The 27,575-nt window shown below is 38.3% G+C and overlaps 3 protein-coding genes across 10 annotated transcripts in view; 2 read left to right on the forward strand and 1 right to left on the reverse strand.

Annotated features, from left to right (window-relative positions):
* LOC103712655 (uncharacterized) overlaps positions 1 to 7,013 on the reverse strand; it is a 31,966-nt gene extending 24,953 nt beyond the window's left edge. The window contains exons 1-6 of one of the 8 annotated variants that reach the window (XM_088710817.2): positions 6,682 to 7,013; positions 4,176 to 4,256; positions 1,291 to 1,390; positions 1,091 to 1,175; positions 935 to 984; positions 799 to 864 (exon numbers count right to left, since the gene is read on the reverse strand). In XM_088710817.2, the coding sequence (XP_088566943.2) occupies positions 799 to 864; positions 935 to 984; positions 1,091 to 1,175; positions 1,291 to 1,390; positions 4,176 to 4,256; positions 6,682 to 6,726 (427 nt within the window). In that variant the 5' untranslated portion in view covers positions 6,727 to 7,013. The remainder of the gene's footprint in view (positions 1 to 798; positions 865 to 934; positions 985 to 1,090; positions 1,176 to 1,290; positions 1,391 to 4,175; positions 4,257 to 6,681) is intronic. The other 7 variants (XM_088710816.2, XM_088710822.2, XM_088710823.2 and 4 more) reach the window with 7 other exon arrangements.
* Positions 7,014 to 13,217: 6,204 nt separating this feature from the next.
* Positions 13,218 to 18,074, forward strand: LOC103712656 (calreticulin-like). Its single transcript, XM_008799239.6, has 14 exons — positions 13,218 to 13,431; positions 14,246 to 14,353; positions 14,492 to 14,684; positions 14,804 to 15,062; positions 15,157 to 15,213; positions 15,717 to 15,764; positions 15,879 to 15,965; positions 16,049 to 16,106; positions 16,217 to 16,284; positions 16,369 to 16,464; positions 16,548 to 16,595; positions 17,473 to 17,502; positions 17,590 to 17,694; positions 17,818 to 18,074. Exons 1-14 carry the CDS (start codon positions 13,326 to 13,328, stop codon positions 17,827 to 17,829), a joined length of 1,275 nt encoding a protein of 424 aa, XP_008797461.4. The 5' UTR covers positions 13,218 to 13,325; the 3' UTR covers positions 17,830 to 18,074.
* A 4,566-nt stretch (positions 18,075 to 22,640) lies between these two features.
* Positions 22,641 to 26,587, forward strand: LOC103712657 (small COPII coat GTPase SAR1A-like). Its single transcript, XM_008799240.6, has 3 exons — positions 22,641 to 22,975; positions 23,118 to 23,249; positions 25,881 to 26,587. Exons 1-3 carry the CDS (start codon positions 22,847 to 22,849, stop codon positions 26,199 to 26,201), a joined length of 582 nt encoding a protein of 193 aa, XP_008797462.1. The 5' UTR covers positions 22,641 to 22,846; the 3' UTR covers positions 26,202 to 26,587.
* Positions 26,588 to 27,575: the final 988 nt, after the last annotated feature.

Raw genomic sequence — 27,575 nt, forward strand, 5'->3', positions numbered from 1 at the left:
GAATATTATACATAAAAAAATGATATTAAACATGATAAAGCAATGAAAATCCACTTTGTAACTAGTCATCGCTTGTTCTTAAGCAAGTTTGGGATCTGTTTTAAAAATAATGTCCATTTTAAAAATTCATATAAAATTCATATAATCGAAAAAGAATAAGTGACATGGGTTGAAGGCCGAATGATCTAGTTTAGAAACAAAAGAAAAAATGTAGCTGAAGGATTCCTCAAAAGCATCAAGTGGTACTATGGACTACATATAAATATTCCAGCTACAAAGGATCGTCTTAATTGCAGGAAAGATAAGAATTTGAGCACCATGTCTGCTGTCAGGTTTTGTTCATTGATATGTCCCCATCATTTCTGCTCGTGCCTTTTGTTCATGTCATGAACTGATAATTCAAGGTCATTTCAAAATTGGCTCCCCAAGTTACTATTGACACTTTGACAGTTATATGCAGCACAAAACATGGCACAACCAGAGGTTATTCTCAACTTGGTACCATCAAGTAACCAATGGCCTTAGTTTTGCTAATACCAACAGTATTATGCCTTCTATGACACTAGGACAGTCAACCGATTGGCAGATTAGTAATATAATTTGCGAGGCAAAACCTGCTAGTCCAAAATATTCCTCTTTGATGATCAGGTTTATTATACTTCTTAATATATTATACTTTTACTAGGATTTACATTAATGAATTTTCCCATCAGCAAGACATGTGATTCAAACAACAATCAGCTCACAGCACAAAAACACAAGCAATGGTGAAAGACCAACAGCAGGGGTAAAAGTTACCATTTGACTGCAAAGCATTAGTAGCTTCTAGCGATTCCATTGCTGGATGAGGGCCGATCTCGAGATCTTTAAAAGAAATACGTCATAAAAAAAGTGCACAACAACAGATAAAAGAACATATGAAACAAATACTTACTTCCTAGACTATTAAATTGCAAGTTTCTTTGTACACCACATATATGGTCCCTATAACAAACCACAACAATATGAATTAGTGAATTCACAGCATATAAAGCAAATGTCAAACCTAGAACCTACTAATGAAGAAAACCATAGAGAGGGAATTGAAAACCATATATAGGAGCATCCCGTAGCCTCCTGAAAGCTCAGTGCCAATTCTGTAGCTAGTTCAGGATCTCTCCATGAGATGATTGTATCTTAAAAAAATGAAATATAACATATATGTAAGTCACCAATTACCACATTCTAAAAAAACTCAAAAAAGAAAAGAGCTGGTCAGCTTGGAAAAGGCAAAGCAAAAGGCATCTGCACCTTCTTGTCTTCTGTAGCTGTCATTTGAGGAGATGCGGTGCACAAGTAATGTATCATTATCCTCTTCATCAATCACAATCAAACCAAGATCCTCCGAAATCTGCAAATCACACAATCAACATACAATGAGTAATGGAATGGGTAAAAACAAAGCAACTTCCATTTACTAAAACCCAGCAAAAAGAACACCAAAAGTCATCATGACTAAAAGGCTATACATTGTTAGACAAAGACCTGATATAGTACAGGAGATTCATTTGGTAAGAATACATGTTTTTTTCTTCTGTTCATATTTTATTTATCACATACTAGCATATTGTGATACTTGAAGATACACAAAAAATCATAGAAACCTCAATTTATTGCTTTAGGCAATAATGGGAGAACTAAGGTTGCAACTTACTGATAATTGTTATTGGCATGAGACACAAAATGCTGGTATCCACTGCCTAACTAGAGAGACCAGATCAGAAAGAATGCTCATACAGTAATATCCAGTGCTGGTGATTTAACAAAAGAATTTTGACAAAATTATTCTAACAACTATCAATATAAAGTAAAATTAGATCTTGCGAAATAGTTTTTATGTTTTAGGAAAGAGTTTTCCCTGGTATCCAATCAATTCTAGGAATTGATGGAGACAAGACAAATGCAAAGATTAAGCAATCGCATAGAGTGGTTAACCTTAAAATAATAGCATTTTCATCTCAAATAGTTTAAGTTTCATTTTCTTATATCACTTACAATTTGTTCCATTAGTTTCATTAATTAAGATTTACTTAGCCTATATCATAGGACTCCCAAAACCAGCCTAGCTTCCCAATTTCATAAGCCTGTAGAGCAAACTAACTTATTCCAAACTTCCGTCACCATTTTAGCAGGATAAGTTTAACCCAAAAGAAAGTCATATGTTCTGTTTCCAGCAACAAGACAGACCTCACTAAGCCTTCATCCCAGTAAGCAGCTAGCTCCAGCTTGGGTTAATGCTAAGAAGGGGGCTGTTTATGCTTTTGGTAATGAAGGGGGGTGGTTTATGCTAATAGTAAGTGCAACGTTAACCCCCAGGGTTTACCACTATGAGCAGAGTAGGGGGTCATCCCCTTGGATACTCCCCCCCCCCCCAACCCACCCTCCTCTCCCTCCCCCCCAACCCCACCCTAAACCTTGGGAGAAATCCATGGCAAAGGTTCTCATGCAATCAGAAGTACAGGAGCTTGGGATCGGGCATCAAGTATTAAGAGTGCAATGATGGATTATCATCCTTGCAAACATGCAAGACAAAAATCCCACTATGAAAATTATTTATTCATGCATGCATGATCCACAGAAACATATTTGCTGCATCCCAACACGCACAATGTTTTCAAGATGGATTAGGCTCTCATACCGTACAGCACATACCATATGTGCAAGCTAAGGGCAGGTTAGAAAGGGTACATACACTTTATCATGTCTATTAGTTCACACCAATCCATGCGGATGCATGCCAGTTTGGCATTCACCTGCACAGACCAACATGGACCGACACACTTACATGTTATTATGAGCATATGCACATGAATGGTAACATCTTGTGCCAGCCTCTTCTTGTTGAGTGCAGAACACAGTACTTCGATCCCCAGTATTCAATTACTACTCCAAAGGAGGTTTATACGATCATTGACCTTCATATTTGTTAAGGAATTTAAAAATAATTTTATTAAAAATATTAACAATCAAGATACCTAAACAAAGTACTGCACATGCTTAAGCAACAATAAAAATTTCACAATACAATCAAATAATTCAGGTGACAACAAAAAGACAATTGTATAATATGCACGGTATGGGTGCCATAGAGAAGGCATATGAAGAAGGAAAAGAAGAAGAAGAAAAAGAAGGGAAGCATACGAAGTTTCAAATTTGAAGGATCAGCCAGCTCTAAGAGACTCCTAACCCAAGTCTGCTACCCCACGAGAAACAGTGGCTTCAGTCAAAAAGATTCATAAAATAGTTTAACGGGCATGTCGAACCCAATCTTTTAATTGTTTTCTTTCGTCATCCTAGCTTGTAAAAAACCTACATTCCCTGATGCATGTAAAAGATTTCTTGTTAAAGGAAGCCCAGTTACAGTAACCATGTGGAAGCAGTTTTGAGATCCAATCATCCTAAGACCAAACCATGAATCATTCTTTTCTTTTGAGGTATTGTTCAAATATAAAGTGCGATCCCAACATGTTTGGGCCAAGTATATTAGGCATATAAAACAGTTGGAGCTCACTTGCTCATGTATGTTTTCCTCTCTTTTTTCTCCTATTTTATGACAACTCCATGCTTAGAAGAATGGTTCCTTTAACATTAAGGGACAACTACTATGTATTTGGTGGTGACAATTTGAGCTTAAATTCATTGGTTAAAGCTTTAAATCCATCACTCGTTTACCGTGGAACATAAAAAATTATGACTCTTCGCTATTTTAACTTCTCAAGCATATACCATAGTTATTCTTTCATTATCTCATCATCAATGGTTTAACTTTTAAATAATTCCAGGTCTGGCAGCAAAAAGTTCCAGCGAAAATTGAGCCGTGCTCCTTAAATGGATATCACAAAGACTACTTCAAACCTAAGATCCATTATCTATAACTAGAGTAACTACTAAAATCATTCCTAAATTCCAGTTCTCATACTATTCAATGTTGCTTCACAAAACCATGTCAATCCCCCCAACCCCAACCCAAAAAAAAAAAATCTAACTACCCAACATGATAGTAAATTGAAATGTCACTAAAAGAGAACAAGTTAATTTTTCAGAAACAAACTGCAAGAAAGAATTAGAATAAAAATCAGAAAGAAGATAACTATAAATGAGAAAAATGGAAAAAGCAAAGGGTGGAAGGGCTAAACCTCCAAATAATCAACAGAAACATGCCCAGTTCCCTGGTCATCCCATTTGCCATCGTCATTCAAACGATAAACCTTGACACGCTGAAATATTTTTGTGACTAGCCAGTTAATAATGCCCAATATCCCAGAAGTTGCAATGCAGATATATCAACCAGCAGTAAAATAAACAAAAGGGCCAAAGGATCATTACATAACTTTAGAAAAAAAAAATACATGGAACCATACGATTTAATAATAAAAAAATTAAACAATTGAGCGTAAATGAAGAAGATGAAGAAACGAATCATGGATTGTAGTGATATATCGGTATTGATAATATAAAGTTATTTAGCTGTAAACATGCCAGTTTAAATTATGGAATGTGTACTAGCATTAGTCAATGGACTAGTACGCAAAAATTGTAATGCAGATTAGCAGCATGATAATAATAATAAAAAAAGGTGCTTATGGACAATGAACAAGAATCCAAGTCAGTTTAAGAAATTTTTTATACATGAGCTTGCAAAATTCTGAAAAAAAAGAGCTTCAATATCTGAGAAGTGAATGCATACACATTTGACCCCCCCCTCTCCCAAAAAACAAAAAAAAAAAAATATAGCAAGCTAACAAAGAGATAGAACTAACAAAACTAAATACACATATTAAACTACAATCATAACAAATTAAAAAAAAAGACAATATGTTAGTTACGAAACTCCCATTAATCATACGAGAGAGGTGATCAAATCAAATTATGAATCACGAGTCCACATAACTAAGAAAGATTTGGAAGCTAGTTATCAACTGCATGTACTTCTTCTCTCTCTATTTCCTCCCGCTCTACACCACTGCATCGGATTCTCATAATACAGCTGTTCCCATTCCCATGCTTATTTTCAGGTAGAAAAAATTAATAAACAAAAGCACTACGGAATCCCTAGAACTTACTGTACAAATAACTTTCAACTCTAAAAATAAAGGAAGAATTGATCAGATAAGACATCAGAAAGCATTGTGTTATGGATTTTTCCCATTTTGTAGTTTTTTAAAGTGTAATTGCATGATAATGAGTGAGGTTGCGATATCTAACTATAAACATCAGGTTGATATATGATTACTGTATTTGACCTTGAAAAATTTTGAAGTGATGCATCAGAAAGTAACTTGTTTTAGTTCAGCATTATCATACAAACTAGTCTATATGAGAGTGTGAAAAATCTATCACCATCTATAACACGTACTGTCAGCATTCAAATAATTCATGACTATGCAAGAAAAATGCATAATCATCCCTTTTTTTTCCATAGGTTGACTAAATGTACGTGTCTCCCAAAAAGTTATTAATAAGCAATAAATGAGCTTTCTATAAGACTATCTGATGACACATACATCTTACTCAGAGTTAACATATCAATCCTCGCCCATGAAACTTATAAATGTATTTTATAAATCCCTCAAGGCATGAAGCATGAGGCACGAGCAATCTCATCAAACAACTATTCTTTCTCAACGGTCTTTATAAACGTATCTTATAAATGCCTCGACTCTAGGCATGATGCACGAGGAATCTCATCAAAAAATGTATTCTTCTCAAGGGTCTTTATGCTGGTTGAAAATCATTCAACTTCCACGTTCTGAAGTAGTTGTATTTAGCTTGTAATTTTAACATGACTAATAATCAACTCATTCTTATGTAATTGACTTCAGCTTCTTTTTTTTTTTGCAAATATTAGAGAAAAAAGGTGGAGGAGACAGGTGAAAAGTGTTAACCTACTTCCCTGGAAGTTGATGCATGGATATTGTTCATCCCAACTTGTTCCCAAAATAAACTTTTATTTTGCAAATTAATTCAAGGAAACCAGAATCTCATAATTGTTGCAATTATCTTTTAAATGCTTCATGGGCAACATGACAACTTTACTTTGGAACGCCTTTCTTGTTGAGCTTTTCCATCTCCTTTCCAGGTCCCAATTAAAAAACATCCAATGCTTACACTGCTTCACCAAAAAGATAAAAGAAAAAAAAAAACAAGGACAGAAGCACCGGCACTCATAACATACTTTCAGAAGAAAAAAACCCAGACTGAATAAAACGAAATCAACGCTCGAGTAAAACCCGCAATGTCGCAACAAAAATACCCACTTTCCACGACAGAAGCCAAGCAATTTGCGTGTTCTACCAAGGACGTAAGTACACTAAATTAACACGCAAAGGTTACTTCTACTGCTAATTCACGAAAATCTATAGACTAGCAGTCAAAGTGATCCTCCCAAAAAGAAAAGTTAAAAGTTCAACTACTATTGGATAGCTAAGTTAAAGCCAAGCTCACAGTTCGGGAAGAGCATAAAAAAAAAAAAAAGCACAATAAGCAAAGAAAGACAAAAAAGAAGAAAAAACGGAGAAAAGAAACCCTTTCGATGGATTGACTCAAACAAAGAAACCACCAAATACAAATCTAGGGCATCAAAAGAAACCAAAATTTCAAGAAAAAGAAAACAAAGTGACAAGAACCCTAGAAGCCACTGACCTGCATGGAATTCGACGAGTTGGAACCCTTCCCCTGCCCGCCCATCGCCGGACTCCGGCCGCCAGAGATTCTCGGAAGGCAATTCGAGGACGGAATCAACAAATTCGTGGCCAAGAGGCGAGGTTTTGCGGGGTTTCGTGGACCAGAAGGCGGAGAGATGGGCCGGGGTTTAGGTCGAGAAACAGAAAACCCTAACCGCCATTAACGTCGCAGCGAAGCCCTCCCTTTCCCCCTTCTCCCTCCCTCCCTCTCTCTCCCCCACTCTTTATTTTCGGCACCCTCTTACGACTCCGGTGTAGAAATACGACGGAATCTTACGGAAAGAGAGGAGTTTGGAGTGCCCTTGGATTTTGGGTAATATTACGGAAGTGTCCTTCGCAGTGGGTGGAGTCAATGGCGAGTGGTCCGCTCCGCGTACAGGACACGGATGATTGATTGCGTCCATACTTTGGCGCGATAAGAAAACCAGGTGGGAAATTTTTGGGGACCTATGGTGAATTTTTTTTTTTGCTTGCTTGCTTGCATGCTTATGATTTTTTTAATTTTTTCATTTTGCATGTTTCTCATATTTGGAAAATTAAATTCGTTCTTCAAGCATATTTTTCATAAATGTTTTTAAAACCATAATTGTTGTTGCTTGCAATAATCCACTTAAAGTTTGAATATGAGCTTATTTTTCCCTCGAATTGTATGGCTTGCACTCAATCTTATAATAACGGAGGGCTTGGCATGCTCAAATATCAATTTATATAGACGCAGAGTTTTGTTTTAACAAAATTCCTATGTAGATAGACTTAGCGTGAAGAATCATAGCAATAGCATGAGTTGTTTTGTGGTTTATATTTTATTGTGCGCATGTTTGTTTTGATAAATTTTTGAAATATAACGGAGCATTTTGAACCTTCTAGATGGTAATTTTGTTGTCATTTGACCGCGCACGCCGACAATTACATGTCTCCAAATCTTTTACAAAAATATATGGAATATTTTCTATACGATCAACACATATATATTTCATCCTTTTCTTGCATTTGATGTTAAAAATTTGTTTAGAGGCCATAAACTAGATTAGCTTTTGTTTCTTGATTATGATAAGCGGCATTATCATAATCACCAAATATATGATAAATGCATAAGGCATATAGAAATACAAAATCAAATATAAAGTAATGTATTCAAATGTATTCATTGGATTGCATAATATATGGTATGGTGAAGGCTAATTGAATTCCTCATCATCTCATCCCATTTTGGTGACATTTAGAAATCGCTACATGCCTACCTTCTTGAGTGATGTGTAACTTTAGATTGCTACCTATATGAAAAGCATGTTCTATAATTATTTTATAAAAAGAAAATGTGACGAGAGGTTTGTGACTGGAGGGATAAAAATCATGCTGAGTAGAGCTGACAAAATATAACCTGACTCGTCAACCCGACTAATGATCTGGACCAAACAAATTCTAGGTCATAAATAGGCCGAGCCAATTAGACTGTTAGTATTCGGATCAGATTCAGATTCTTGTCCCTTGACCCCTTTACCCAGTTTAATAATCAAGTTGAGCCGGGTTAAGCAAGCTAAGCAACTTACCTATCTATCAAATAGGGTGGGTTCAAGTTTCAAATTCCGACTTGTTTATTAAATAATTCACAAATAAATTTAGAATTTTCTTATCAATTCGTATATAACCTAACCCACTTCAATTGCTATCCCTACTGCTAAGTCAATTAAATTATTTATAAGAGATTGGATCGATGGACGTGAAGACAAAAAATTTGGCAAGGAGTGGCATCATCTTTCTCAAAATATGGCAGCATAGTTTTTAGTGTTTTCTCTCCATGTAGAAGATTGTTGGCATATCCACTAAAAAGATTCATAAGATGTACTCCCAGAAGGGAGGAAATGATGTTTATAGGCACCGTACAAGGAATCTATACACCAAGCTAGGTGAGAATTCAATTAAATGCCCTAGTATTCTAGCTATATCCATGTCAAATTAATAAGCATTCTTTTTTTTCATTAGAAGGAATAACATGCCTTGATATTATTTGACAAGATTTGAAGCATTTAATGAAGGAGGCCCAAACAAGCCAATGCGTGAAGTAATGTCTTGAATGATGGACTATAGTAGTATAGGATTTAGCTAAGAAGGCTCGTACTTTTTGTACCTATTGAACTCGTTAAGTCGTAGATGCTAAATATAGATATAATTCATTTTTTCGGGTGAAAACTACAGATAGTTCAAGGAGAAACTGAACTACATCCAGATTTCATGAAGCAAGGTTAGCATTTTTCTTGAAATTAGGCTCACGGTATCCTTGGTAGCTTGAGAAAAAGTTATCAAAATCTAGAGTTTTTAAGAAAATATAGGCGTTGTTTGATATCACTTTTTTTCCTATTTTTTATTTTTAAAAGTGAAAATTCAAAAATCTGGTGCAAGAACGATGTTTAGCTCTCTTACTTTTATTTTTTATTTTTAAAAGTAGCTTCCATAATACATGGAAAAAGTGGAAGTAAAATTTTTTTTACTTCCACTATTTTTTAAAATAATATTTTGAAATGTGAAATAAAATCTAGCCCGAACTTTCATAATTTATTTTTCTCTTTGGCCCTTAGTAACTACTATCTTGGTGCCTCCGCCACCATTCGCTTCACCAACAAGATCGTCCCTCTACCCCTTGCATTCTGCCTCTTCTACCCGCATGCATTCATCTCATCCTCCAATCCCTAACCTCCTCCCAGACTATCCTCTGCCTCTGCCACCTTCTGTTGCTCTCCTCCCACCCCAACAAGACTCCTCTTAATTTTACATATCATCTACATGATGATTGCTTGTAGTTGCATGCATATCTACCATTGAAAATACATTGCAAAAAGATTTTCTTTGGCTTACCAAACATGCTTCTTTTTTTCTTTTGTCATGAAAACTAAAAACAACAATGACTGCCAAATATGTTATCATTGTCAAAAATTTAGAAAAATAAGGAGCAAATTTTCTATATTTAAATTTTCTTTAAAAAGAAAAATAACAAAGATGCCAAATGCATTCTTAGTTTCACATATTAGATGATGGAAAAACTTAAATAATATAAAAATAATATATTCAGTTTTTTTAAAAAAAATACTCCAACATTTTCTGTTGCCAATTTTTTTTGATTGCATTTGAATGTGCATACGAGAGAGACCACAAAGCGCATGTGTGTATTATTAAATAAAAGAGGCATGTTTTATATTAGATCCATCTCTCAAGTTTTTTAGTCAAAATACTTTTGGTTCCACTCTTAAGAAAATACAATCAAAAAATTAGAAATATAACCCACATGCAACTCTATCGACCAGATATAACCTGCACAAATGCATGTGGTATAATTTTTACCTTTTTCAACTATTCTTGAAATACAATATAGTGTAAAAATATTAGTTCTTAGACTATACAATTTCTTTTAGAAAAAAATTGATGTAAAAAATATTAAGATTTTAAATAATGCATAGTTAAAAAATGATATAAATGATTATTAACATTAAAACCGGCTATTATAATACTAGATAATGTATTATAAGAGATTCATTTATTAACAATAAGAAATTTATTATCAAGAGGGAAAGCACTAAGATTTCATAAACTTATCAAGAAAAAAAATTATGAATATGATCAATACTTATGAAGAGTGGGAAGTTTGATGAATGACTATAATTATTTTGATAAAATAATTAATAAAGATAATCTTATATGTGCTGTGTAGGTGAAGTGCAGTGAAGGAGTGAGCAAAGGAGTGAATGATAATGCAAGAAATAAACTAATAGAATAATGAACAAAGATTAAGATAAGAGAGTATAAAGAGAACACATGGAAATTTTTAATGTGGTTCGGAGCAACCTGCCTATTACGTCCACTCTCTAAGAATCTTCTTAAGAATTTCATTATATAATTCTCAAATTGCACAGCCAGCCAACTTTCCTAATATGGCCAACCTTTATTTAAGAGTGTCCCCTGAAAAATTCTCAAACAATACTAGCTAATTTCAAGGGCATTAGCCAAGGCTTTTTCACGAGATCCCTCTTTGGGTCTCTTAACTTAGAGTCAAGTTAAGGATTTTGTACAATATGAAAAATGTCTCAGAGGTTAGTTACGACAAGTAAAGCCCTTAAGAATTATTTTCCTATTGAAGAGGAGTGAATATCCATACTTATTGCTCATCTCTCTTCTTGGTTTTGGCACCCTTAAGTATTTTTTTGCTCTTTTTATTCTTTTTCTTGACTATTCTCTATTACATTAAAGTTATGGAAGCTTCATATTTAAATTGGAGATCCTAGTGTCGTTGTTTGTAATCGTTAGAGCAATGTTGAGGTTTGCAAGTGGCCATTTATAGTAGTTATACCATTTGGCTCACCAAAGAGGAGGCAACTCCTTCTAGTGAGGAGCTAACTCTTGATTATTTCTAAGTTTTGAATTAGATTTTTTGAATTGCCGAGGATGTCTCTTAAGATCTGTGGAGACGACTCTTTGAGTTGGTCAATTTGCTCGATCATCTGGAGATGACCCTTGGTGATCTGGAGACTACTCCTAACTTTTGCTCAAACGACTTCTCTATAAACAAGATGACTCCTTGATTGTTTGAGACGAATTTTGATCGATTGTAGTAAGCTCATTTCCGATGTGTCGACTTCTAACCTTCTAGAAACGACTCCTCAAAATATGGTCGATCAGCTATTTAGATCGGAGAAGACTCCTTGAGTATGCCGGCTAGCTCCTAAACCATCAGAGATGACTCCTAATGCATTGGAGACGACTCTTGAGTGATCCAGTTCAGCACTAGTCTCCTAAAGGCAACTCTTGAAGTGGCGAAAATGACTCCCTCTTGATCTACTCTACTTTTAGTTACTAGAGATGATTGCTATCAATGTGGAGACAACTTCTATTTTCTTAATACAATTCTCAAATCCGGAAGATGGCTTCTCTAAGCTGGAGATAACTCTTATCCCATAAAGCTTCTCTTCCTTATAGAGAGGCTGACTCCTCTATTTTGAGAGACAACTCTTCACAATTACAACTTACAACTTTTCTCTTTCTCTTTCCAAGAAAGTTTACTAAGTTAGTGTCTTTCAAGTATTTTATTATCATCAAAATCAATATTTTGAAAGCAACATATTAAAAGAAAAATTAACTCTAAAAATGTTGATAGGAAAAAATGTCTAAAATCAAAACAAGGTTACCATCAATTAGTAACAAATCATCCTCATCTAAAAATGTCCCTCCCATGTTCATAGCCAATGAAATTGATCCAGTTGCTGAGCTAGGAAAGCTCTTTCACATGCTCTAGTTAAAAAAGTAGTAACTAAGCTATCATCTTTAAAGGGTAAAGATTCCACTAAACTCACGTCAGATGAAGACCCAAAAAAAGGAAGAAATGATTCTCAGATAGAGTAGAGGACAAGATAAAATAAAACTCTTCCTGAAGATCCATAGTCCAAGTTTTAATAATAAAAAATATTTTTCTAGGCATGCACTTGTTAATTTACAATTTGGAAAAAAATCATGGTCCTATTTCTGTGGCATAAATTGACGGTAGATCTTTTGTCGAATGGAGCTTAAGTGAATTTACAAAAATATCAGAAATTTACCTGGTGTCACTACAGTACTCCTAGGCACATTTTTGTCATTTCATCATTCGATTTCTCCTAGCCATCCGATTCAAGGTGGACGACAATGATTTACCTACCGGCAACCGGTTCCGACTGATCATGTGCGTGGCTGGTGTAGTAAATAAGTGGAACGGCGTGGGTGATTTGAAACTGAAAGGGATGGTAGTTTGGTGAATAATTCAAAGGTTGGGATTTTTTTGGAATTGGCTTCGCCCTCTCATCCCGTTTCCAGAGAAAGCCGCCGATGAGGTCGACGCTCTCTCCCTCGCCTCGATCGTCTCGAAAAACTCCGGCAGCCATTGATCGGAAGGTCATCATCTTCTCCTTCTGGCTCTTCTCATTTCTCATGTCTGTTCATCGATGGTGGGGACACCGTCGCCGCCCGCTTCCTGGCCCCTATCTCCCGCCTGCTGCGGTGCTGGGAGCGCAATTCCGACGCTGCTCCGCCGCCTCGGCTAAGCCGCGTAAAGCCGCTCCGGCTAAGCGTGCCGTCTTCGCCTCCCGCCTTCCTCCCCATCGCCTCCGTCCTTCGCTCCTTCGTCCTCGTCATCACGAACAAATAAATCATCAATGGCACTATAGTAAATGCGACCAAAGCCAGGGTCCAATATGTTTCTCCGCTACCTTCGCTACAATCCAGAAAAACGTTACAAAAGAAGAAAGCTTTCCTTATTTTACTCAACCCTCGGAGCCGACACGTCATTTTGGATACGTGTCATCACTCCATTGGATGGAAGTTCCACCCGGCGCGTTTATTTGCTAAACCGGTCTTAGATACACTCGCCAACCGCGCTTCCAGTCACCGTCCAATGGCACCATCGAACCTTCTAATAGAATATTCTCAATGGCCTGCTTCCCATTAAATGCCGGCCGGCCAGTGGGCAAGTATAACGGAGGTAAGTTTACTTGGAGGTGGGCGCACCCATTTTCTTTTGTTATATATTTATATTTTCGCCTTCACAGCGGTGGTGGAGAGAGCTCTCTGGTGCTCCATTCGGCAATGGCGATTCGAAGGACGTCGCCTCTCGCCGCCGCGATCGCGGTGGCGCTGCTCGCCCTCCCCTTGATCGCTGCCGCCGAGGTCTACTTCGAGGAGAAATTTGGAGGTACGGCCCCAGATCCGCTTCGATCTTCCTTTCGGACTACTTTGCTAGATCGCGAGTTGCATTACGATCTATTCTAGGGTTTCTGTTTTTCTTGACTCGATCTACTGTTTCCTCGATCTGTTACGGTTGATCTGGACGGTTTAATATTGTTTTGCTTGCGCGATCTTAGTTGCTGAATCTGCTTCAGTCTTAAAGGTCAACTTGTGAACTTGTGGTTCTGAATCTGATGATTTTTTTTCGTTTTAAAAAATGATGATTTTGATTAGATCTTGGGGATTTTTGATCTCTTTTGCTCGGATCTCTTTTGCAAGAATTGATCTGATTAATAGGTTTTTAGTTCCGCATTTTCTTATGCGTAAATTGGCTGGGGTTAGGGTTTATGGTTCATCATGCATTGCACTGGATTTTTTCCCCATCATGATAATGGATTCTTTGATGCTGGAAGTTGATAGATCTTACTCCGTGCTTGATTAGATTTTGTCTTATAGTGACTTAAACTATAATTGATGAAAGCTGGTGGATTTCTTATTGGATTTGATCCTGGGTCCTATTTGGTCGACAGAGCGTTATTATTAGCTGTGAATTTGAGCAGTCAAACTTAGCTGGGATCTCCTTTTCAATTCTCAGAGTATTAGTTTCTGGGAGTTGACTTATGATATTGCATGGGCCCAGAATGATACGTTTGTATACTATTTTAGGATCCTGACTGAGAATTCGATCTTGTGCTCTTGTAACCGATCTGATACTATAATCTATGGTTATTCTTGCATGATGTATATACCATTTTTTCTAATTTTTTTGATGGTAATTGAAGATGGATGGGAGAACCGGTGGGTTAAATCAGACTGGAAGAAGGATGAGAACATGGCGGGTGACTGGAACTACACGTCTGGGAAGTGGAACGGCGATCCTGAGGATAAAGGTAATACTCTTTTTCATCATGACAAAGTTATTAATTCACTCGTTTATAGTAAAATCTCGACCAATGACAAGAATGGTCTAAAATATATATGCCATTGCTAGGTTATGATTTTTTCCATTTTGTACTATTTGTGTGCAGGCATCCAGACCGCTGAAGACTACAGGTTCTATGCCATTTCAGCAGAGTTTCCTGAGTTCAGCAACAAGGATAAGACTTTGGTTTTGCAGTTCTCTGTCAAGCATGAACAGAAACTTGACTGTGGAGGTGGATATGTGAAGCTGCTGAGCGGTGAAGTTGATCAGAAGAAATTCAGTGGGGAAACCCCATACAGGTAATTACTAGTGATACTTGTTTGATACATTATATTTGACACAGTATTTTCTAATCTCATTTACTCTCTTTATCGGGTAGTCCAATTATTTCTCAAGCATCTGTGCATGTGAATTGCAGCATCATGTTTGGACCAGATATCTGTGGGTACACAACCAAGAAGGTTCATGCTATTCTTTCACGCAATGAGAAGAACAACTTAATCAAGAAGGATGTACCATGCGAGACAGATCAGCTAACTCATCTCTACACTCTCATCATCCGTCCGGATGCTACATACAGCATCCTTGTTGACAACAATGAGAAGCAATCAGGGAGTATATACAGTGACTGGGATATTCTTCCACCAAAAAAAATAAAAGATCCTAATGCAAAGAAGGTAAGCAATATGCATTTGTTACTTATTCTAAATATTGCACGTGCACAATTTTGTTACTCAATGTGCTGACGAGAATTTTTGTGCTGAGCTACAGCCAGAAGATTGGGATGACAAGGAGTTCATTCCTGACCCTGAGGATAAGAAACCAGAGGTATGTTATCCTGTATCTCCTATAAGTTTTCATGATGTTTCTTGCAATCCCAAAGGTTTTGCTCTTTCTGTTGCTGCAGCCTATTTTCCTGCTGTTGGTTATCAGCTCTAAGTAATCAAAAGTCAATTTTCATAGTTTCTATCCTTTCAACAATGGATTGTTGTTTACTTACTTGCACCACCCTGTTCCCTCTCGTGGATATTTAGTAATTACCAGTAAGCAAATGTACTGGCATTTTATGATGCTATCTAGTATTCTTATCAGATAGTTTTACCTGTTTACATCTTTTCCAATCTCCTGAGTTACTTTAAGAGTAAGTAAAGCCCTTATGCACTCGACCCGTTGCTTTTATTAGTTTTGTTTGGGAACTGAACAATTGGAATCCTTTCTAGTGGTAGTGTTGAAATGGCTTTTGGCAGTGTGGATCACCACATTGACTAAATTTGTTAGTCATTTTTATCTTTTTGGCAAAACTAGACTAATTTCTTGTATGGTTGTTGAAGGGGTATGATGACATTCCCAAGGAAATTCCTGATCCAGATGCAAAAAAGGTAATGTTTTGAATTTAGCTGAAGTTTGAAAGTTTATGTTTAATGAATCAAACATTATGAAATAAAATTGGTCAATCATACAACTTTATACTCCTTGATTTGTGTTTTCTGCAGCCGGAAGACTGGGATGATGAAGAAGATGGTGAATGGACTGCTCCAACCATCCCAAATCCTGAATACAAGGGACCTTGGAAGCCAAAGGTCTAAAAACATAGATATCAATAACAAAAATGCTTCTGAGTAGGAGGCACAATTCTCACTATTTTTTCCTTGTATATTTGCAGAAAATTAAGAATCCTAATTACAAGGGGAAATGGAAGGCTCCAATGATTGACAACCCTGGTAATTTTCATCCTCTACGAGCTTTCGAAGTCTCTATCTTTTAAGATTCAGTCCTTATTTTTTGGTGAACAAAGTTCAGCCCTTTTATATAAACTTCCACCTCATGGCAGATTTCAAGGATGATCCCGATATCTATGCTTATCCCAACTTGAGATACATTGGCATCGAGTTATGGCAGGTATACACCTACTTCGCCAACTTATTTTTTGTGGATATTGGTTCATTTATTCCAAGATATTGACTTGATACTACTATTTGCCAGGTGAAAGCAGGCACCTTGTTTGACAACATTCTGATTTGCAATGACCCTGAATATGCAAAGAAGTTTGCTGAAGAAACATGGGGCAAGCATAAGGATGTAAGTGTTTTGTTAACTTTTCTTTCAATTGACGCTTCACAAAAATGGAAGCTTAATTAATTTTGGTGCACTATATCTTGCAGGCTGAGAAGGCAGCATTTGATGAGGCTGAGAAAAAGAAGCAAGAAGAGGTAAGTTCTTAACTAACTCTTGAACGTGATAATTTCTTTTCATGTTAGTCTGGCCAGCATATTTAGCCCTGTACATTTTAGAGTTGAATTGTATTAGTTGAAAACTAGGATGATTGTTAATGTGGATATTTCCTGGTTCATTAGTTATCTTCATTTTAAGTATTATGCTATTTTGCAGATGATTGCCATCACAAATGTTTTTGTTCCCCAGTTTCTATAGATGATAACAATTTTCTACGGGTTCCATACAATAATCATCTTGAATTTGAATATCCATTATGTTTCCAAAACCAAGTCAGTTCTGGAGAAGTGCTAATCTTAATTAGCTCTTGAACTTTCTTATTTGATGTGTGGAGCAAACTTATTGGGAGTCATGTGAGAGTCACAACCCCATGCTTGATGTGATAGGTTGTTATAGTAAATTCTCCAAAGAAACTTGCATGACTAATTCACGCCAAGTTATGTGTCTAGCATGTTACGTTGATGCCTGATTTTCCTTTCTGATCTGTCTGATCCGTGATCAAAATTTGTATTTAATGGAGTGGAATATGTGCGCCAATGGGACTTGGTTCCACTGGTTGGCAACCCTCTTCTTAGCACATGTGCAGGGAAGAGTTTCAAGGTTTGAAAATAGATGGTGCCATTTTTACTGTACTTCTCGAAAGATGACTAAAATATGCTGCTTTATCTTTGTCAAGGCTACTGGGTTGTTGATTATGATTCCTGTGCATTTAACATTAAAGTTGACAAATGGGTCAATGAACTGATGCAAGGTGTTCACATTTATCATTATTATGTGGGGAACTTGGATATGAGATTCCCCCGCAGCCAAAAGGAATAACATTGACTAACTGCTTGCTTTTGCTTCTGTTAACAGGAAGACAAGGATGTTGATTCAGATGTAGATGTAAGCTCCTGGCCAATGCCCTGATGTTCCATCACTTAGTTATTTTTATGAATTTCTCTAAATTTGCCCTCTAAAACTTTGTGATAGGATGAGGAAGCGGACAATTCTGAAGCTGAGGAAGATGTAGATGCTGATTCAGACAGTGAGAAGAAGCCTGAATCAGATGTGGAAGAGGACAACGAAAAGCCACATGTACAGTTTCTTTTCTCCCTCCACTGCTTCCATGTTTTTTTCTGGATTATCATTAGTCCAGTTGATGAACATGCATTTTATTATATTTTTTACTTATTTCTTTCCTACTTTTTCTTATTCCAGGACGAGCTTTAGATAGGCGGATAAAGATCTCTGCCGCCATTTTTTTCTTGCAGTTCTGATTACAGGCAATTTGGTTGGTTTGTTAACCGAGTTTAGTTGTCCTAGGCATCTATCTTCTCTTGGAGGACAAAACAGTTGGACCATGTAACCTGGAAACATGAATGATTTTGTTTTCTCATTGACGTATTTGCGTGCTAATCATCAATCATCATGAGCCTTCATAGCAGTTAGATATGAAATAACACAGTTTTATTTTCTGAGCTGGAATTTTGCTACATGTCATAGTCTTCCTCTGCTGCTTCCTCGTTTCTCAGGTTCGGTTGCATACCTTTCGTCATTACCGTTGCCACTGTCATTATGATTATTATTAAAAACCAATAGGCTATTTTTCTTTGCATTATTTTGATGGTCAGGAAAAATCCACCTGCAATTCGTTCAGTATTTGATAGTCATAATATTAGAAGTTGAGTGGTTCAAGATATCTCCAAAATAGTCAATGTGATTGCTGCTATTTTCTGCCCATCCGTGTCATCTTTCAACCGCCTAAGAGCTGCAGATTGTTATATGTGGGTCGGTCTTTGAATTTGGAGGTCGGTCCCAGGCATGAGACAAGTCAGCTTGTCACAGATGCTCAAACCAATGGCTTCGCCTTCTGCTGTTTAGGAAAATTTGAATCACCATGGAATTCTTTCCTGCCTCTGGAAAATCGCTGGCCATCATTCCATGTTTGCTGCCAGAATCAAAACCAGCTGAATGTATTTCTTCCCTGATTGTTGTCTTGTGTCCAGGTTGATCCATTAAAATCAAATTCTATCTGCCACCTTTAATTTAAACATATCAGATCATGGGATTTTGGTTCCCTGGATTTTGCTATTCTTATTGAGCAACTTGACTTGCAAAAACATGATCCAGTGTGGGTGGCTTTGCTCGATTTCAATGATAAGTATTAGGATCCAGCTTATAATATGAACGTTCTTTCTCTGAAAAAAAAGAAATCTTGTAAATAATCTATTAGACAACATGTTTCTACGGAAACGGAAGGGAGAAGAGAAATCAGAACCAAACCAACTCCATAATCAAAACCAAAACCAAACCATACCATCAAGATTCCCTTCTTAGGTAAATTCCCATCTATCATGCCTTCAACTTTGTGCTATTGCCTATCAGTGCCCTTCTGTAGTATAATCTGCAAAACTCTCTCTCTCTCTCTCTCTCTCTCTCTCTCTCTCTCTCTCTCACGCACGCGCGTGTGCGCACACAAGTGAGGAGGTCTTAGCTCGTGATACCATTTCTTATGCACTTGTACCTTTTCTTTTAAACATCCTATTTTCTGCAAATTCTGGATCATTGCTTGGCAACATCTCGTATTAAATCTTTTTCCTCATGTTGGCCAGCATATTTTCTATTATGGAGTTGTATAAATTTTTAGCTCTATTAGATATTGGATTTATAAACCACTGGAGGCAGTATTCTATTAACAGTCAGCATCCTTTTCGGCAGGTTAATGCTGATGTATCTCCTTCTTCTGAACCAGTTACAGTCTAAACATTATGATAGGCAACATAATTATCTAGAGGTGGCTTTCTCGAATATTTTAGGCTATGTCAGGAGCCAGTTGTTTTCCCCCTCAAGTGAAAAGATTGGTGCCCTACTTATTATGGAAATGCTCCTGCTGCCAGTTTGGAAAGAAAAGCTGCACCATTTGTTTGCCACTGTTTTATTTCCAAAACATCATTGAATTTTGTATTCTCTAAATTTTTTTGACACTGTCTGGCATAAAGAATGCTGCTGCTGCATCCATACCAGACTAAACTGGATATTATACTCTGTACCGTATCGGTTCGATACCAGTATCTAGTACGAAAGGAATACCAACATTCGATATGCCAAAAAGATTTTGTACCATACCGTACCAGTACTATGGGCTCGTTTGGTTCGCGGGAAAAGAAGGGGGGAAAGTGTGGTCAACGGGAAAGTAATGAGATGCCTCTTGTTTGGTTGGAGTTTTCAAAGGAGAGAGAAGGGAAAGTTGTATTCCCATGGGAATGTAATTTCCACATTTCATGGGAAAGTCTTTCCCATGAGAAACATGGGAAAGTTACTTTCCCATGAGGCGGGAATCACTCCATTTTTACTTTTTCCCAAAAAGTCCCTTCAGCATTAAAGAAGCATTAAAGAGGCATTAAAAACCTAATTTTTATTAAGGGCATAATAGGAATTATATATAACTTTCCTAGGAAAGTGGATGGCCAACCAAACATAAGCATCTTGGAAATTTGTCACTTTCCCATGGTCAACCAAACATGCCAAAAGTACTTTCCTAGGCATCCTCTTCCTAGGAATTTGTTTCCCAGGAATCATATTCCTAGGAAGGAAAATGCTTCCCGCGAACCAAACGAGCCCTATAGTGTGGCATTGGTATGGGAATCAGTACTGAGATGGCGAACTTTGGTTAGAAATTTCTTTTGGTAGCATATTTGGAGATAAATTGTAATGTTCCGATGCAATAATAGGCTGCTTATTTATTGTTTTGTGTGTGGCTATCTAGATGTTTGTCTTTGCTATGTTGTTCTCTTCAGGGCACACTTATAGTTTTGTCCACCCTGTTCATACTTTTGTATCCTCTTCTCTGTCTCTTTCCTCTTCTCTTCATAGATATTCGGGCAGCATTTCCTTTTCTCACCTACGCTAGCGTTTTATTATAATGGGTGTGTTTGTGCAACTGCAGTAGTAGTGTTTATACCCATAACATTGGATGCTACACGAGTGCTTATCTTAGGTGGTCCTGCTGATTTGATAGTTTTGTAAGTATGTAGGTAGTGCACATGGTATGAAACAGTGAGCACATGCCTGCATGTTGGGCATCAAACTGAACTTTGTTCTCTGACCAATGTTGCGATGCGTGCATATATATTGCTGAGTTTGAAAGCTAGGAATGTTAGCCAGCAAGGTGATAGCACAGTTAGAACGGAGCTTTACTTCTACCAGCATGGTCCAAATTTGAAACGTACGGACGCCGATTAAATGTTGGAAACTGTATGCCTCCCGCCTCGACACGCTCGATGGGAACGCTATCTGATCCAGCTGGCACCAAGGTGGTGCTGGGGTGACGTACTCACACGTGGGATGACCTACGAGTCGGAAAGGGTATTAGCAAAAATTCTACCCGCATCGAATATTCCCTAGTGGAAAAAGGGCCAATGGGGGCTGATACACGGGTGAGGTTTTCTTTCCCCTCTCCTCCTATTTTTTAGCAAAAAAAAAGAAAAAAAAAAAACTAGGAATGTTTAGAACATAAGAACTCTAGATCGAAACTGTAATCTTGTATGTTAGCTTCCAAACTCTGCTAATGCTTGAGATTTTTTTGGTAATCCAAGCCTCTGTAGGGCCTCCTACGCCTACCTTGGGCATTATTTCATGGCATTCACATTGCCAATTGCATCTTCCACATCTCAAGCAGATCATAGTTCGAGGATTAACATTGAGGTCGTCTCGAAGAATAGTGAAGCTCTAAGTTCGTGTGGTTCTAACCATTCTCCACTCTCGCATCGATTCGAAATATCAAAAATGAGCTATGTGGCCATGCAATTTACGTAGCTCCAAAAGCTTCCCTTCATTTCTTCTCCATTCAACATTCTTATTGTGCTGCATGAAGCACAGAACATGGCAACAGTAGTCCATCTCAGACAACAGAGATGATGAATGAACTAACAAGCACAAATGTAAACCAGACCTGCATCCATATTTTAACAAACATGGCATAAGTTGTTCTGCATAAATTTACTAGCTCAGGTTGTATTGCTATAAAATCTTAAATTTGTATCCACAATGTCACTGAGTTTTTCGCTAGGTGAAATTGGATGCCTAGCTTGTTGATGCATGGATTTGTCAGGGACCAAAACCTTTAAATTAGCCTAATCTGATTAAAATTAGGGGCGACAATAAGTTGGTCTGGATTTTGGGTTGACTTGTACCTGTCATGACGGCCTGCGATCAGGCCACGACCTCAACCCATACCTATCTAGTGACTATTTTATGTCACTATTTGACTCTAACCTAATTAATCTTTCAAAACTTAATCCTTAAATAAACTTAGCCTAACCTATCGAATCTAATTTTTAATTCTTATCTGATTTTCTAAATTATTTAAATAGATAATACTAAAAAAGAGATCAACTATTTAAGAAAGTTTTAATTACGACTCAATCTAATTTGAATCATGTTGATCCAAATAGAAAACACTATCTTCACCATCTGATTCGAAAAAATTTGACTCATGTACGTTCCTTCCTAAAAAAAACTCTTGATTCAATTCAACATAAAAAGGATCGGGCCGGATCTTTTGCCACTTCTACATGAAATTAGATCAATTTATCTAATTTGAGTTCAAATCTTTTTTTTAAATGAAGATGCGCTTGTTTAGTACTTCATTTGGATGTTAATTTTTCTGAAATGCCTTGTAATGCTTTGAGCCGAGCAGTCCATGGTTCCACTCTGGTGTATTCAAATCGGCTTGGTAAGCCATCCCCAACCAGAAAACGGCAACCGATCTGAAAACCATCGACCGCCAGATCCTTGATGGACGCGTCAGATTCATCCGATTATACCAATCCCTCCCGCTTCTGCCGTATCAGCCGTTGGTGCCGGGCAACCGGAATCTCCCGGTTCACCAACCGGTCGCCCTCCCAACGTCGCGGCACGCCTCCCGGACAAACCCCCCATCCCGTCACCGGCCGATCCAGTCCCCGGGATCCAGCTCACCTACCACAAGGTTCCCAACGCTCCCTCCCCCTATAAATACCCAAAGTCGTCAAAATGGACACGTAATCTTTCTCCCTCCTCTCTATTTCTTTAGGGTTTGCGCGATCTCGTGCTCTGTCGGTGGGGTTTGATCCTATTTGCGGCGGGCAGATCGGGGGGTGAGGGTTGAGAAGGACGCCGATCGCTCGATCCGTTCTCCTGCGGCCGGATTCCGGCGAGATCTCGACCGATCCGATCACGTCGGGGGCGAATTGAGGCTCCGGTAGCTATGTTCATCGTAGATTGGTTCTACGGCGTTCTCGCCTCGCTCGGGCTTTGGCAGAAGGAGGCCAAGATCTTGTTCCTCGGGCTCGATAATGCCGGGAAGACCACGCTGCTTCATATGCTCAAAGATGAGGTTTGATTTTGGCCTTTGGCTCTCCGATTCTTTGTTTGTCTGATGGATTGGTCTGTTTTTCTTATGTAATTTTTAAGGATTTTTGACCTTTTTGATGATGGGTTTGTTTTGTAACATTGGGTTGGATTTTGTGTGTGAGTAGAGATTGGTTCAGCACCAGCCGACGCAGTACCCTACGTCGGAGGAACTGAGTATTGGGAAGATCAAGTTCAAGGCGTTTGATTTGGGAGGCCATCAGATCGCCCGCCGTGTCTGGAAAGATTACTATGCCAAGGTCGAATTCTTCTTTTATTTTTTTCTTAATTTGAAATTGTTTGTTGCTGATTTTTATGGGGAAACTTATCCATAAATGGTTCGGTAGGTTCTACTTTCTTGGCAGTTTTCTGGATCTTTCCCTTTTTTATCAAGTAGCCTATGTGATTGTTGCTTTGATTTTTGACAAGGATAGAGCCATCACCGTTTTCTTTTTTCTTTTGCCTTTTCTTAATTTGAGTATGTATGGTCTCCTGAACATGAATGGGTATTTAGTTTAAGAATGCTGGTCTGCCCAGTGGATTGTTTTGGGCTCTGACTTGTCAATAGAAAGAAACCCGTTGCTGATGGTCCATGGAATGGTATAGGCCCAATCTTAATCGCAGCAAGTTCAACTTTTTAATCATGATAGGGACCTTTGGTGGAGGTTCTTGGAATATTTTTTTGTTACTTATTTCATGTGTTTTGGATTTGTAAACCCAGAAAATTGCAGTTTGTCATTTTTATACTTTGACATGTGGTGGTTGCATCTGTATTTGGACAAGTATTCATGAAATATGCTAGGTCCAAATTTGTACTTGAATGATGCAACTTGGTCATAGTTTTTCAAGGACTTGGGATTATCTTCTCTTCGGAGGGGATTAAGTACCCTAAGATGGGGTATTTTGGAAACTGACACCACCGACCCTTTTTCCACTCATCCTGACTGAAAAGTCAAAGGCTGCTGCGAGATATGCTCCGGCACCTAATCGGGTGTTCCCTTGTGTAGTAGCCTCTGCCTGAAGGGTGGTCACTTCAATTCATTTTTGGAGGAGTGCTATATTTATTCCATATTGTGGTTCAACAGAAGTCTGGAGCAGGCACGAACTAGAAAATTTAACTCATGAGAACTTTATTTCCAACTTTGCAACTTTCCTGGTTTCTTTCTTTTTTTTCTTTATTTTGGAATTACACCAAATTTCTTGTCTTCCTGTACCACTGTGAATAAAATGCATGTTGAATATCTATGTGCCATCTTATTTTCTCCTTATATATGTAACTGAGCTCATTTGACTAATAAAAGATATTCTTATTTTGTTTCAATTAATACTGCAGTTGAGGAAAGGATACTGCTGGCATTAGACTTATTATTGTTCTTTTGGCCTCCTCCTCTTCCTCCTTTTAGGTCTAAATAGACTGTGACTGAAATAAGAAAGGATACCCCTCCCTCCCTCCCCTCCCTCCCTCCCTCCCTTAAAGTAGGTGTGGCTGAAATTATCTGACCTCTCATTTTCTTGATATCCTGTTACAGTTTTACTTCCTTCCTCGGGGGTGCTTTTGTTTGCAATTTCTGTTTCTGTTGCTTATCTTTTATTTTATTGCAGGGATATGTCTGAGAAATGTAGATATGGTTTTGGTTGGGTCAAATTTTGGTTCTGGATTTTCTCGCTTTGACAGTTTCAACTCAAGCAACTATGTTGGATATCATTATGTGCCCCCCTTTAGACAGAGATTTTTATATATCAATTGAACCTATTAACCTTGTTTATAGTAGTTTAAGTTGCAGGCCTCGACTTGCAAATTCATTTAATGATTTTCACCTTTCGGCTTCCCCCTTATTCACTAGTTCAGGTTATGAACTTGCTGCTGGTCCATGTTTTTCCTCCAGAGTGGAAATTTTAATTTACAGTTAGACTTGCCTTTATAGGTGACAAACGAATTTTAGGAGTCATTTCTCTCTATAATTCTCGGTATTTTTGTTCACCATACTACAAATCATTCAAGACCTAAGTTTTATCACTTTCAACTGAGACCTTCCGCTTCAGTTGACATCTTTTCTCTATGGAGAATTTATTGGCAAGAAAATCTTCTTATTATTTATAGCAAGGGATATCACATATGCGTGTGAGATGCTGCTTGTTATAGTGCTATGAAAAGTTTAGCATGTGTTGGTTTTCGCTCCCTCTTTCCTCGAATTCACACAACATTTCTTCAAAATAGAATAATTAATGTCTCCTGAGTCCATCTGCTTCCTAAAATCAGACTGTGGTGGTACAGGTAGCAATGCAAGCATGGAATGCGATGCAGTTCCAGTCAGGAACTTTGTTTTTCAGCACATGGTGATAAGTTGATAATATGTCTATTAAATAAGATCTGACACTCTATAAGACCAGTTTCCAGTTAGGAACTTTGTTTTTCAGCACATGAGGGTTGGGCAACTGTCACAGACGCATGATCAACTCAAATGTAATTCAAACCAATTGCTGTGATTCTGCATGCTCATATGCATTTTGGAACTTGTGCCATGCCACTTCATCCATTTGTGCCCCTGCATTTTGCTGCAGGTTTCATGATGCATTCAAACGTTTACTTCGCTCACCAATCTTTCGAGCTAGGCTTATGCTTATAGTTTCTCATGTTATATTTCCGTGATGTTACTTCCAATTGTTACCTTAAGCTGGTCTTCACGTCTGCCTTGTTATTGCCTAGATTTTCATAGATGCTGATGCTATGAATTTTCTGTGTTCTTGAGGTGTCTTGTCTGACTGCTTGCAATTGTTGTTTCTTCTGCTTTGACTCTTGTGTTGATGACCACAGGTTTTGCCATTGTTTAGGTTTGAGAAGGTTCATATATGTTGGAAAGGTTTATGATGCTAAATTGTTCCACTAACAGGTGGATGCGGTGGTATACCTAGTTGATGCCTTTGACAAGGAGAGGCTTGCAGAGTCAAAGAAGGAGCTGGATGCACTTCTCTCGGATGATGCCCTGGCAAATGTCCCATTCCTCATTCTCGGGAACAAGATTGACATCCCATATGCTGCATCCGAGGATGAGCTGCGCTTCCACCTGGGCCTTAGCAATTTTACTACGGGCAAGGGCAAGGTTAACCTCGGCGACTCCAACGTGCGCCCCCTTGAGGTCTTCATGTGCAGCATCGTGAGGAAGATGGGCTACGGTGAAGGCTTCAAGTGGCTCTCCCAGTACATCAAGTAGGGTGCAGTGTTTTTGGTACACACCTTTGAAGACCAAGGGATAGAGCTCACAGCTTTGCCTCCCGTGATCCTTCTCCGTGGGTAATAGTGGAAACTTTTTTTGGTTCTCTATTAAATTGTGTGGTCATGGATACAGCGCAAAGTGTGGGAATGTAATGTTAAAATCTGGTTGAGTCCATGCACTCTAGTCTGCCCATGCCCTATTTTCCCGTTGATACCGCCATTTTTTTTGCCCCATAAGTATTTACAGCAGGCAGGATGGGTGGTTCTCTGTTATGTTTGTTTAGCATGATCGCCGACATGATTTCCAGTTCCAGTCGTGTGATATGTATGCGCTTTAGTCATGTTGGAGGGGAGTATTTTGATGAATTGCCGCCGTTCCCTCAATTATGATTTTTGGAGTTCATTTGCTCTTGTGGGCTGGGGTGTATATGGATGTTTAAAGTATTGACTCACCAGGTACATTCTAGGCGAGACAAACGGTTGGCGCGTCTTTACTGCCAGCCTGTCTCAGATCCATATATATGACAGCTTGATTAAGATGGAAGGAGCAGCGGAATGAGTGATTGGATGCTGCTTTTGTTACCCGGATAATCGTGCAAGCTGTGATGATGGTGATATGATGAAATCAGGCCACCAGGTTTAATATTATCATATTCGAATCATTTATTTTTATTTTCTGCATGGGCCTGCATATGCGGGTCGTTAGATGGCTCGTCTGATCTATTACGCTTGTGATATATCTGACTGGCGAGATCGTTGGTGAGGGTGCTCAAATCAGGCAAAGAAAAAAAAAAGTGGGATATGTTTTCATTTTCCAAAAGGCCGAAGGTTTAAACTCTTCGTCTGGCGCCAAGGTTCAGATCATTTTGCTTGATCCCCTGGTGAAAGATGGAGCACTAATTAGCCGTGGAGAGTTGCACATCTGCAATTCTGCGCACACAGCAAAAAAAAGCCTATTGAGGTGGCTCCAACTGGCCTTCTTGGATGCTTCAATCACGCGGGGGTGGAACATGGAGCACTAATCAACCGTGGAGAGTCACGCATCTGCCGAGGTGCCTCCAGTTGGGCCTCCTCGGATGCTTCAATCAAGTGGCGTTTTGAAATAACAACGAGACTTAGCAAGAGAATAAAATTCATTAAAAATTACTAGAGTAGAGTAATCTCTCTAGATCGTGAGAATTTGAGTGGAGCACTTAGAATAATCGACATGGGAGGTCATGAAGTGCTCGACATAAGAGCTTGACCTGAAGTGCCGACATGAGAGCTCGGCTTGGGAGCTCAATTTAGAGTGCTAAGTATGGGAGCTCGGTTTAAAGTGCTCGATATGGGAGCTAGATGTGGAGTGCTCGGCTTGAGAGCTAAGATTTCTCCT

Source organism: Phoenix dactylifera, chromosome 14, assembly GCF_051530095.1.
Source record: "Phoenix dactylifera cultivar Ajwa chromosome 14, Ajwa_hap1_PhDact_Kaust_v1.1, whole genome shotgun sequence".
Taxonomy (NCBI): Eukaryota; Viridiplantae; Streptophyta; class Magnoliopsida; order Arecales; family Arecaceae; genus Phoenix; species Phoenix dactylifera.

What these genes read in the sequence shown, in the direction of transcription:
- LOC103712656 (XM_008799239.6), top strand. Translation starts at nt 13,326, where the DNA reads ATGGCGATTCGAAGGACGTCGCCTCTCGCCGCCGCGATCGCGGTGGCG. An exon ending in AAGATCCTAATGCAAAGAAG is followed by an intron (nt 15,063 to 15,156) that starts GTAAGCAATATG and finishes GCTGAGCTACAG; the next exon opens with CCAGAAGATTGGGATGACAA. An exon ending in ATGTTGATTCAGATGTAGAT is followed by an intron (nt 17,503 to 17,589) that starts GTAAGCTCCTGG and finishes ACTTTGTGATAG; the next exon opens with GATGAGGAAGCGGACAATTC.
- LOC103712657 (XM_008799240.6), top strand. Translation starts at nt 22,847, where the DNA reads ATGTTCATCGTAGATTGGTTCTACGGCGTTCTCGCCTCGCTCGGGCTT. An exon ending in TTCATATGCTCAAAGATGAG is followed by an intron (nt 22,976 to 23,117) that starts GTTTGATTTTGG and finishes GTGTGTGAGTAG; the next exon opens with AGATTGGTTCAGCACCAGCC. An exon ending in GGAAAGATTACTATGCCAAG is followed by an intron (nt 23,250 to 25,880) that starts GTCGAATTCTTC and finishes TTCCACTAACAG; the next exon opens with GTGGATGCGGTGGTATACCT.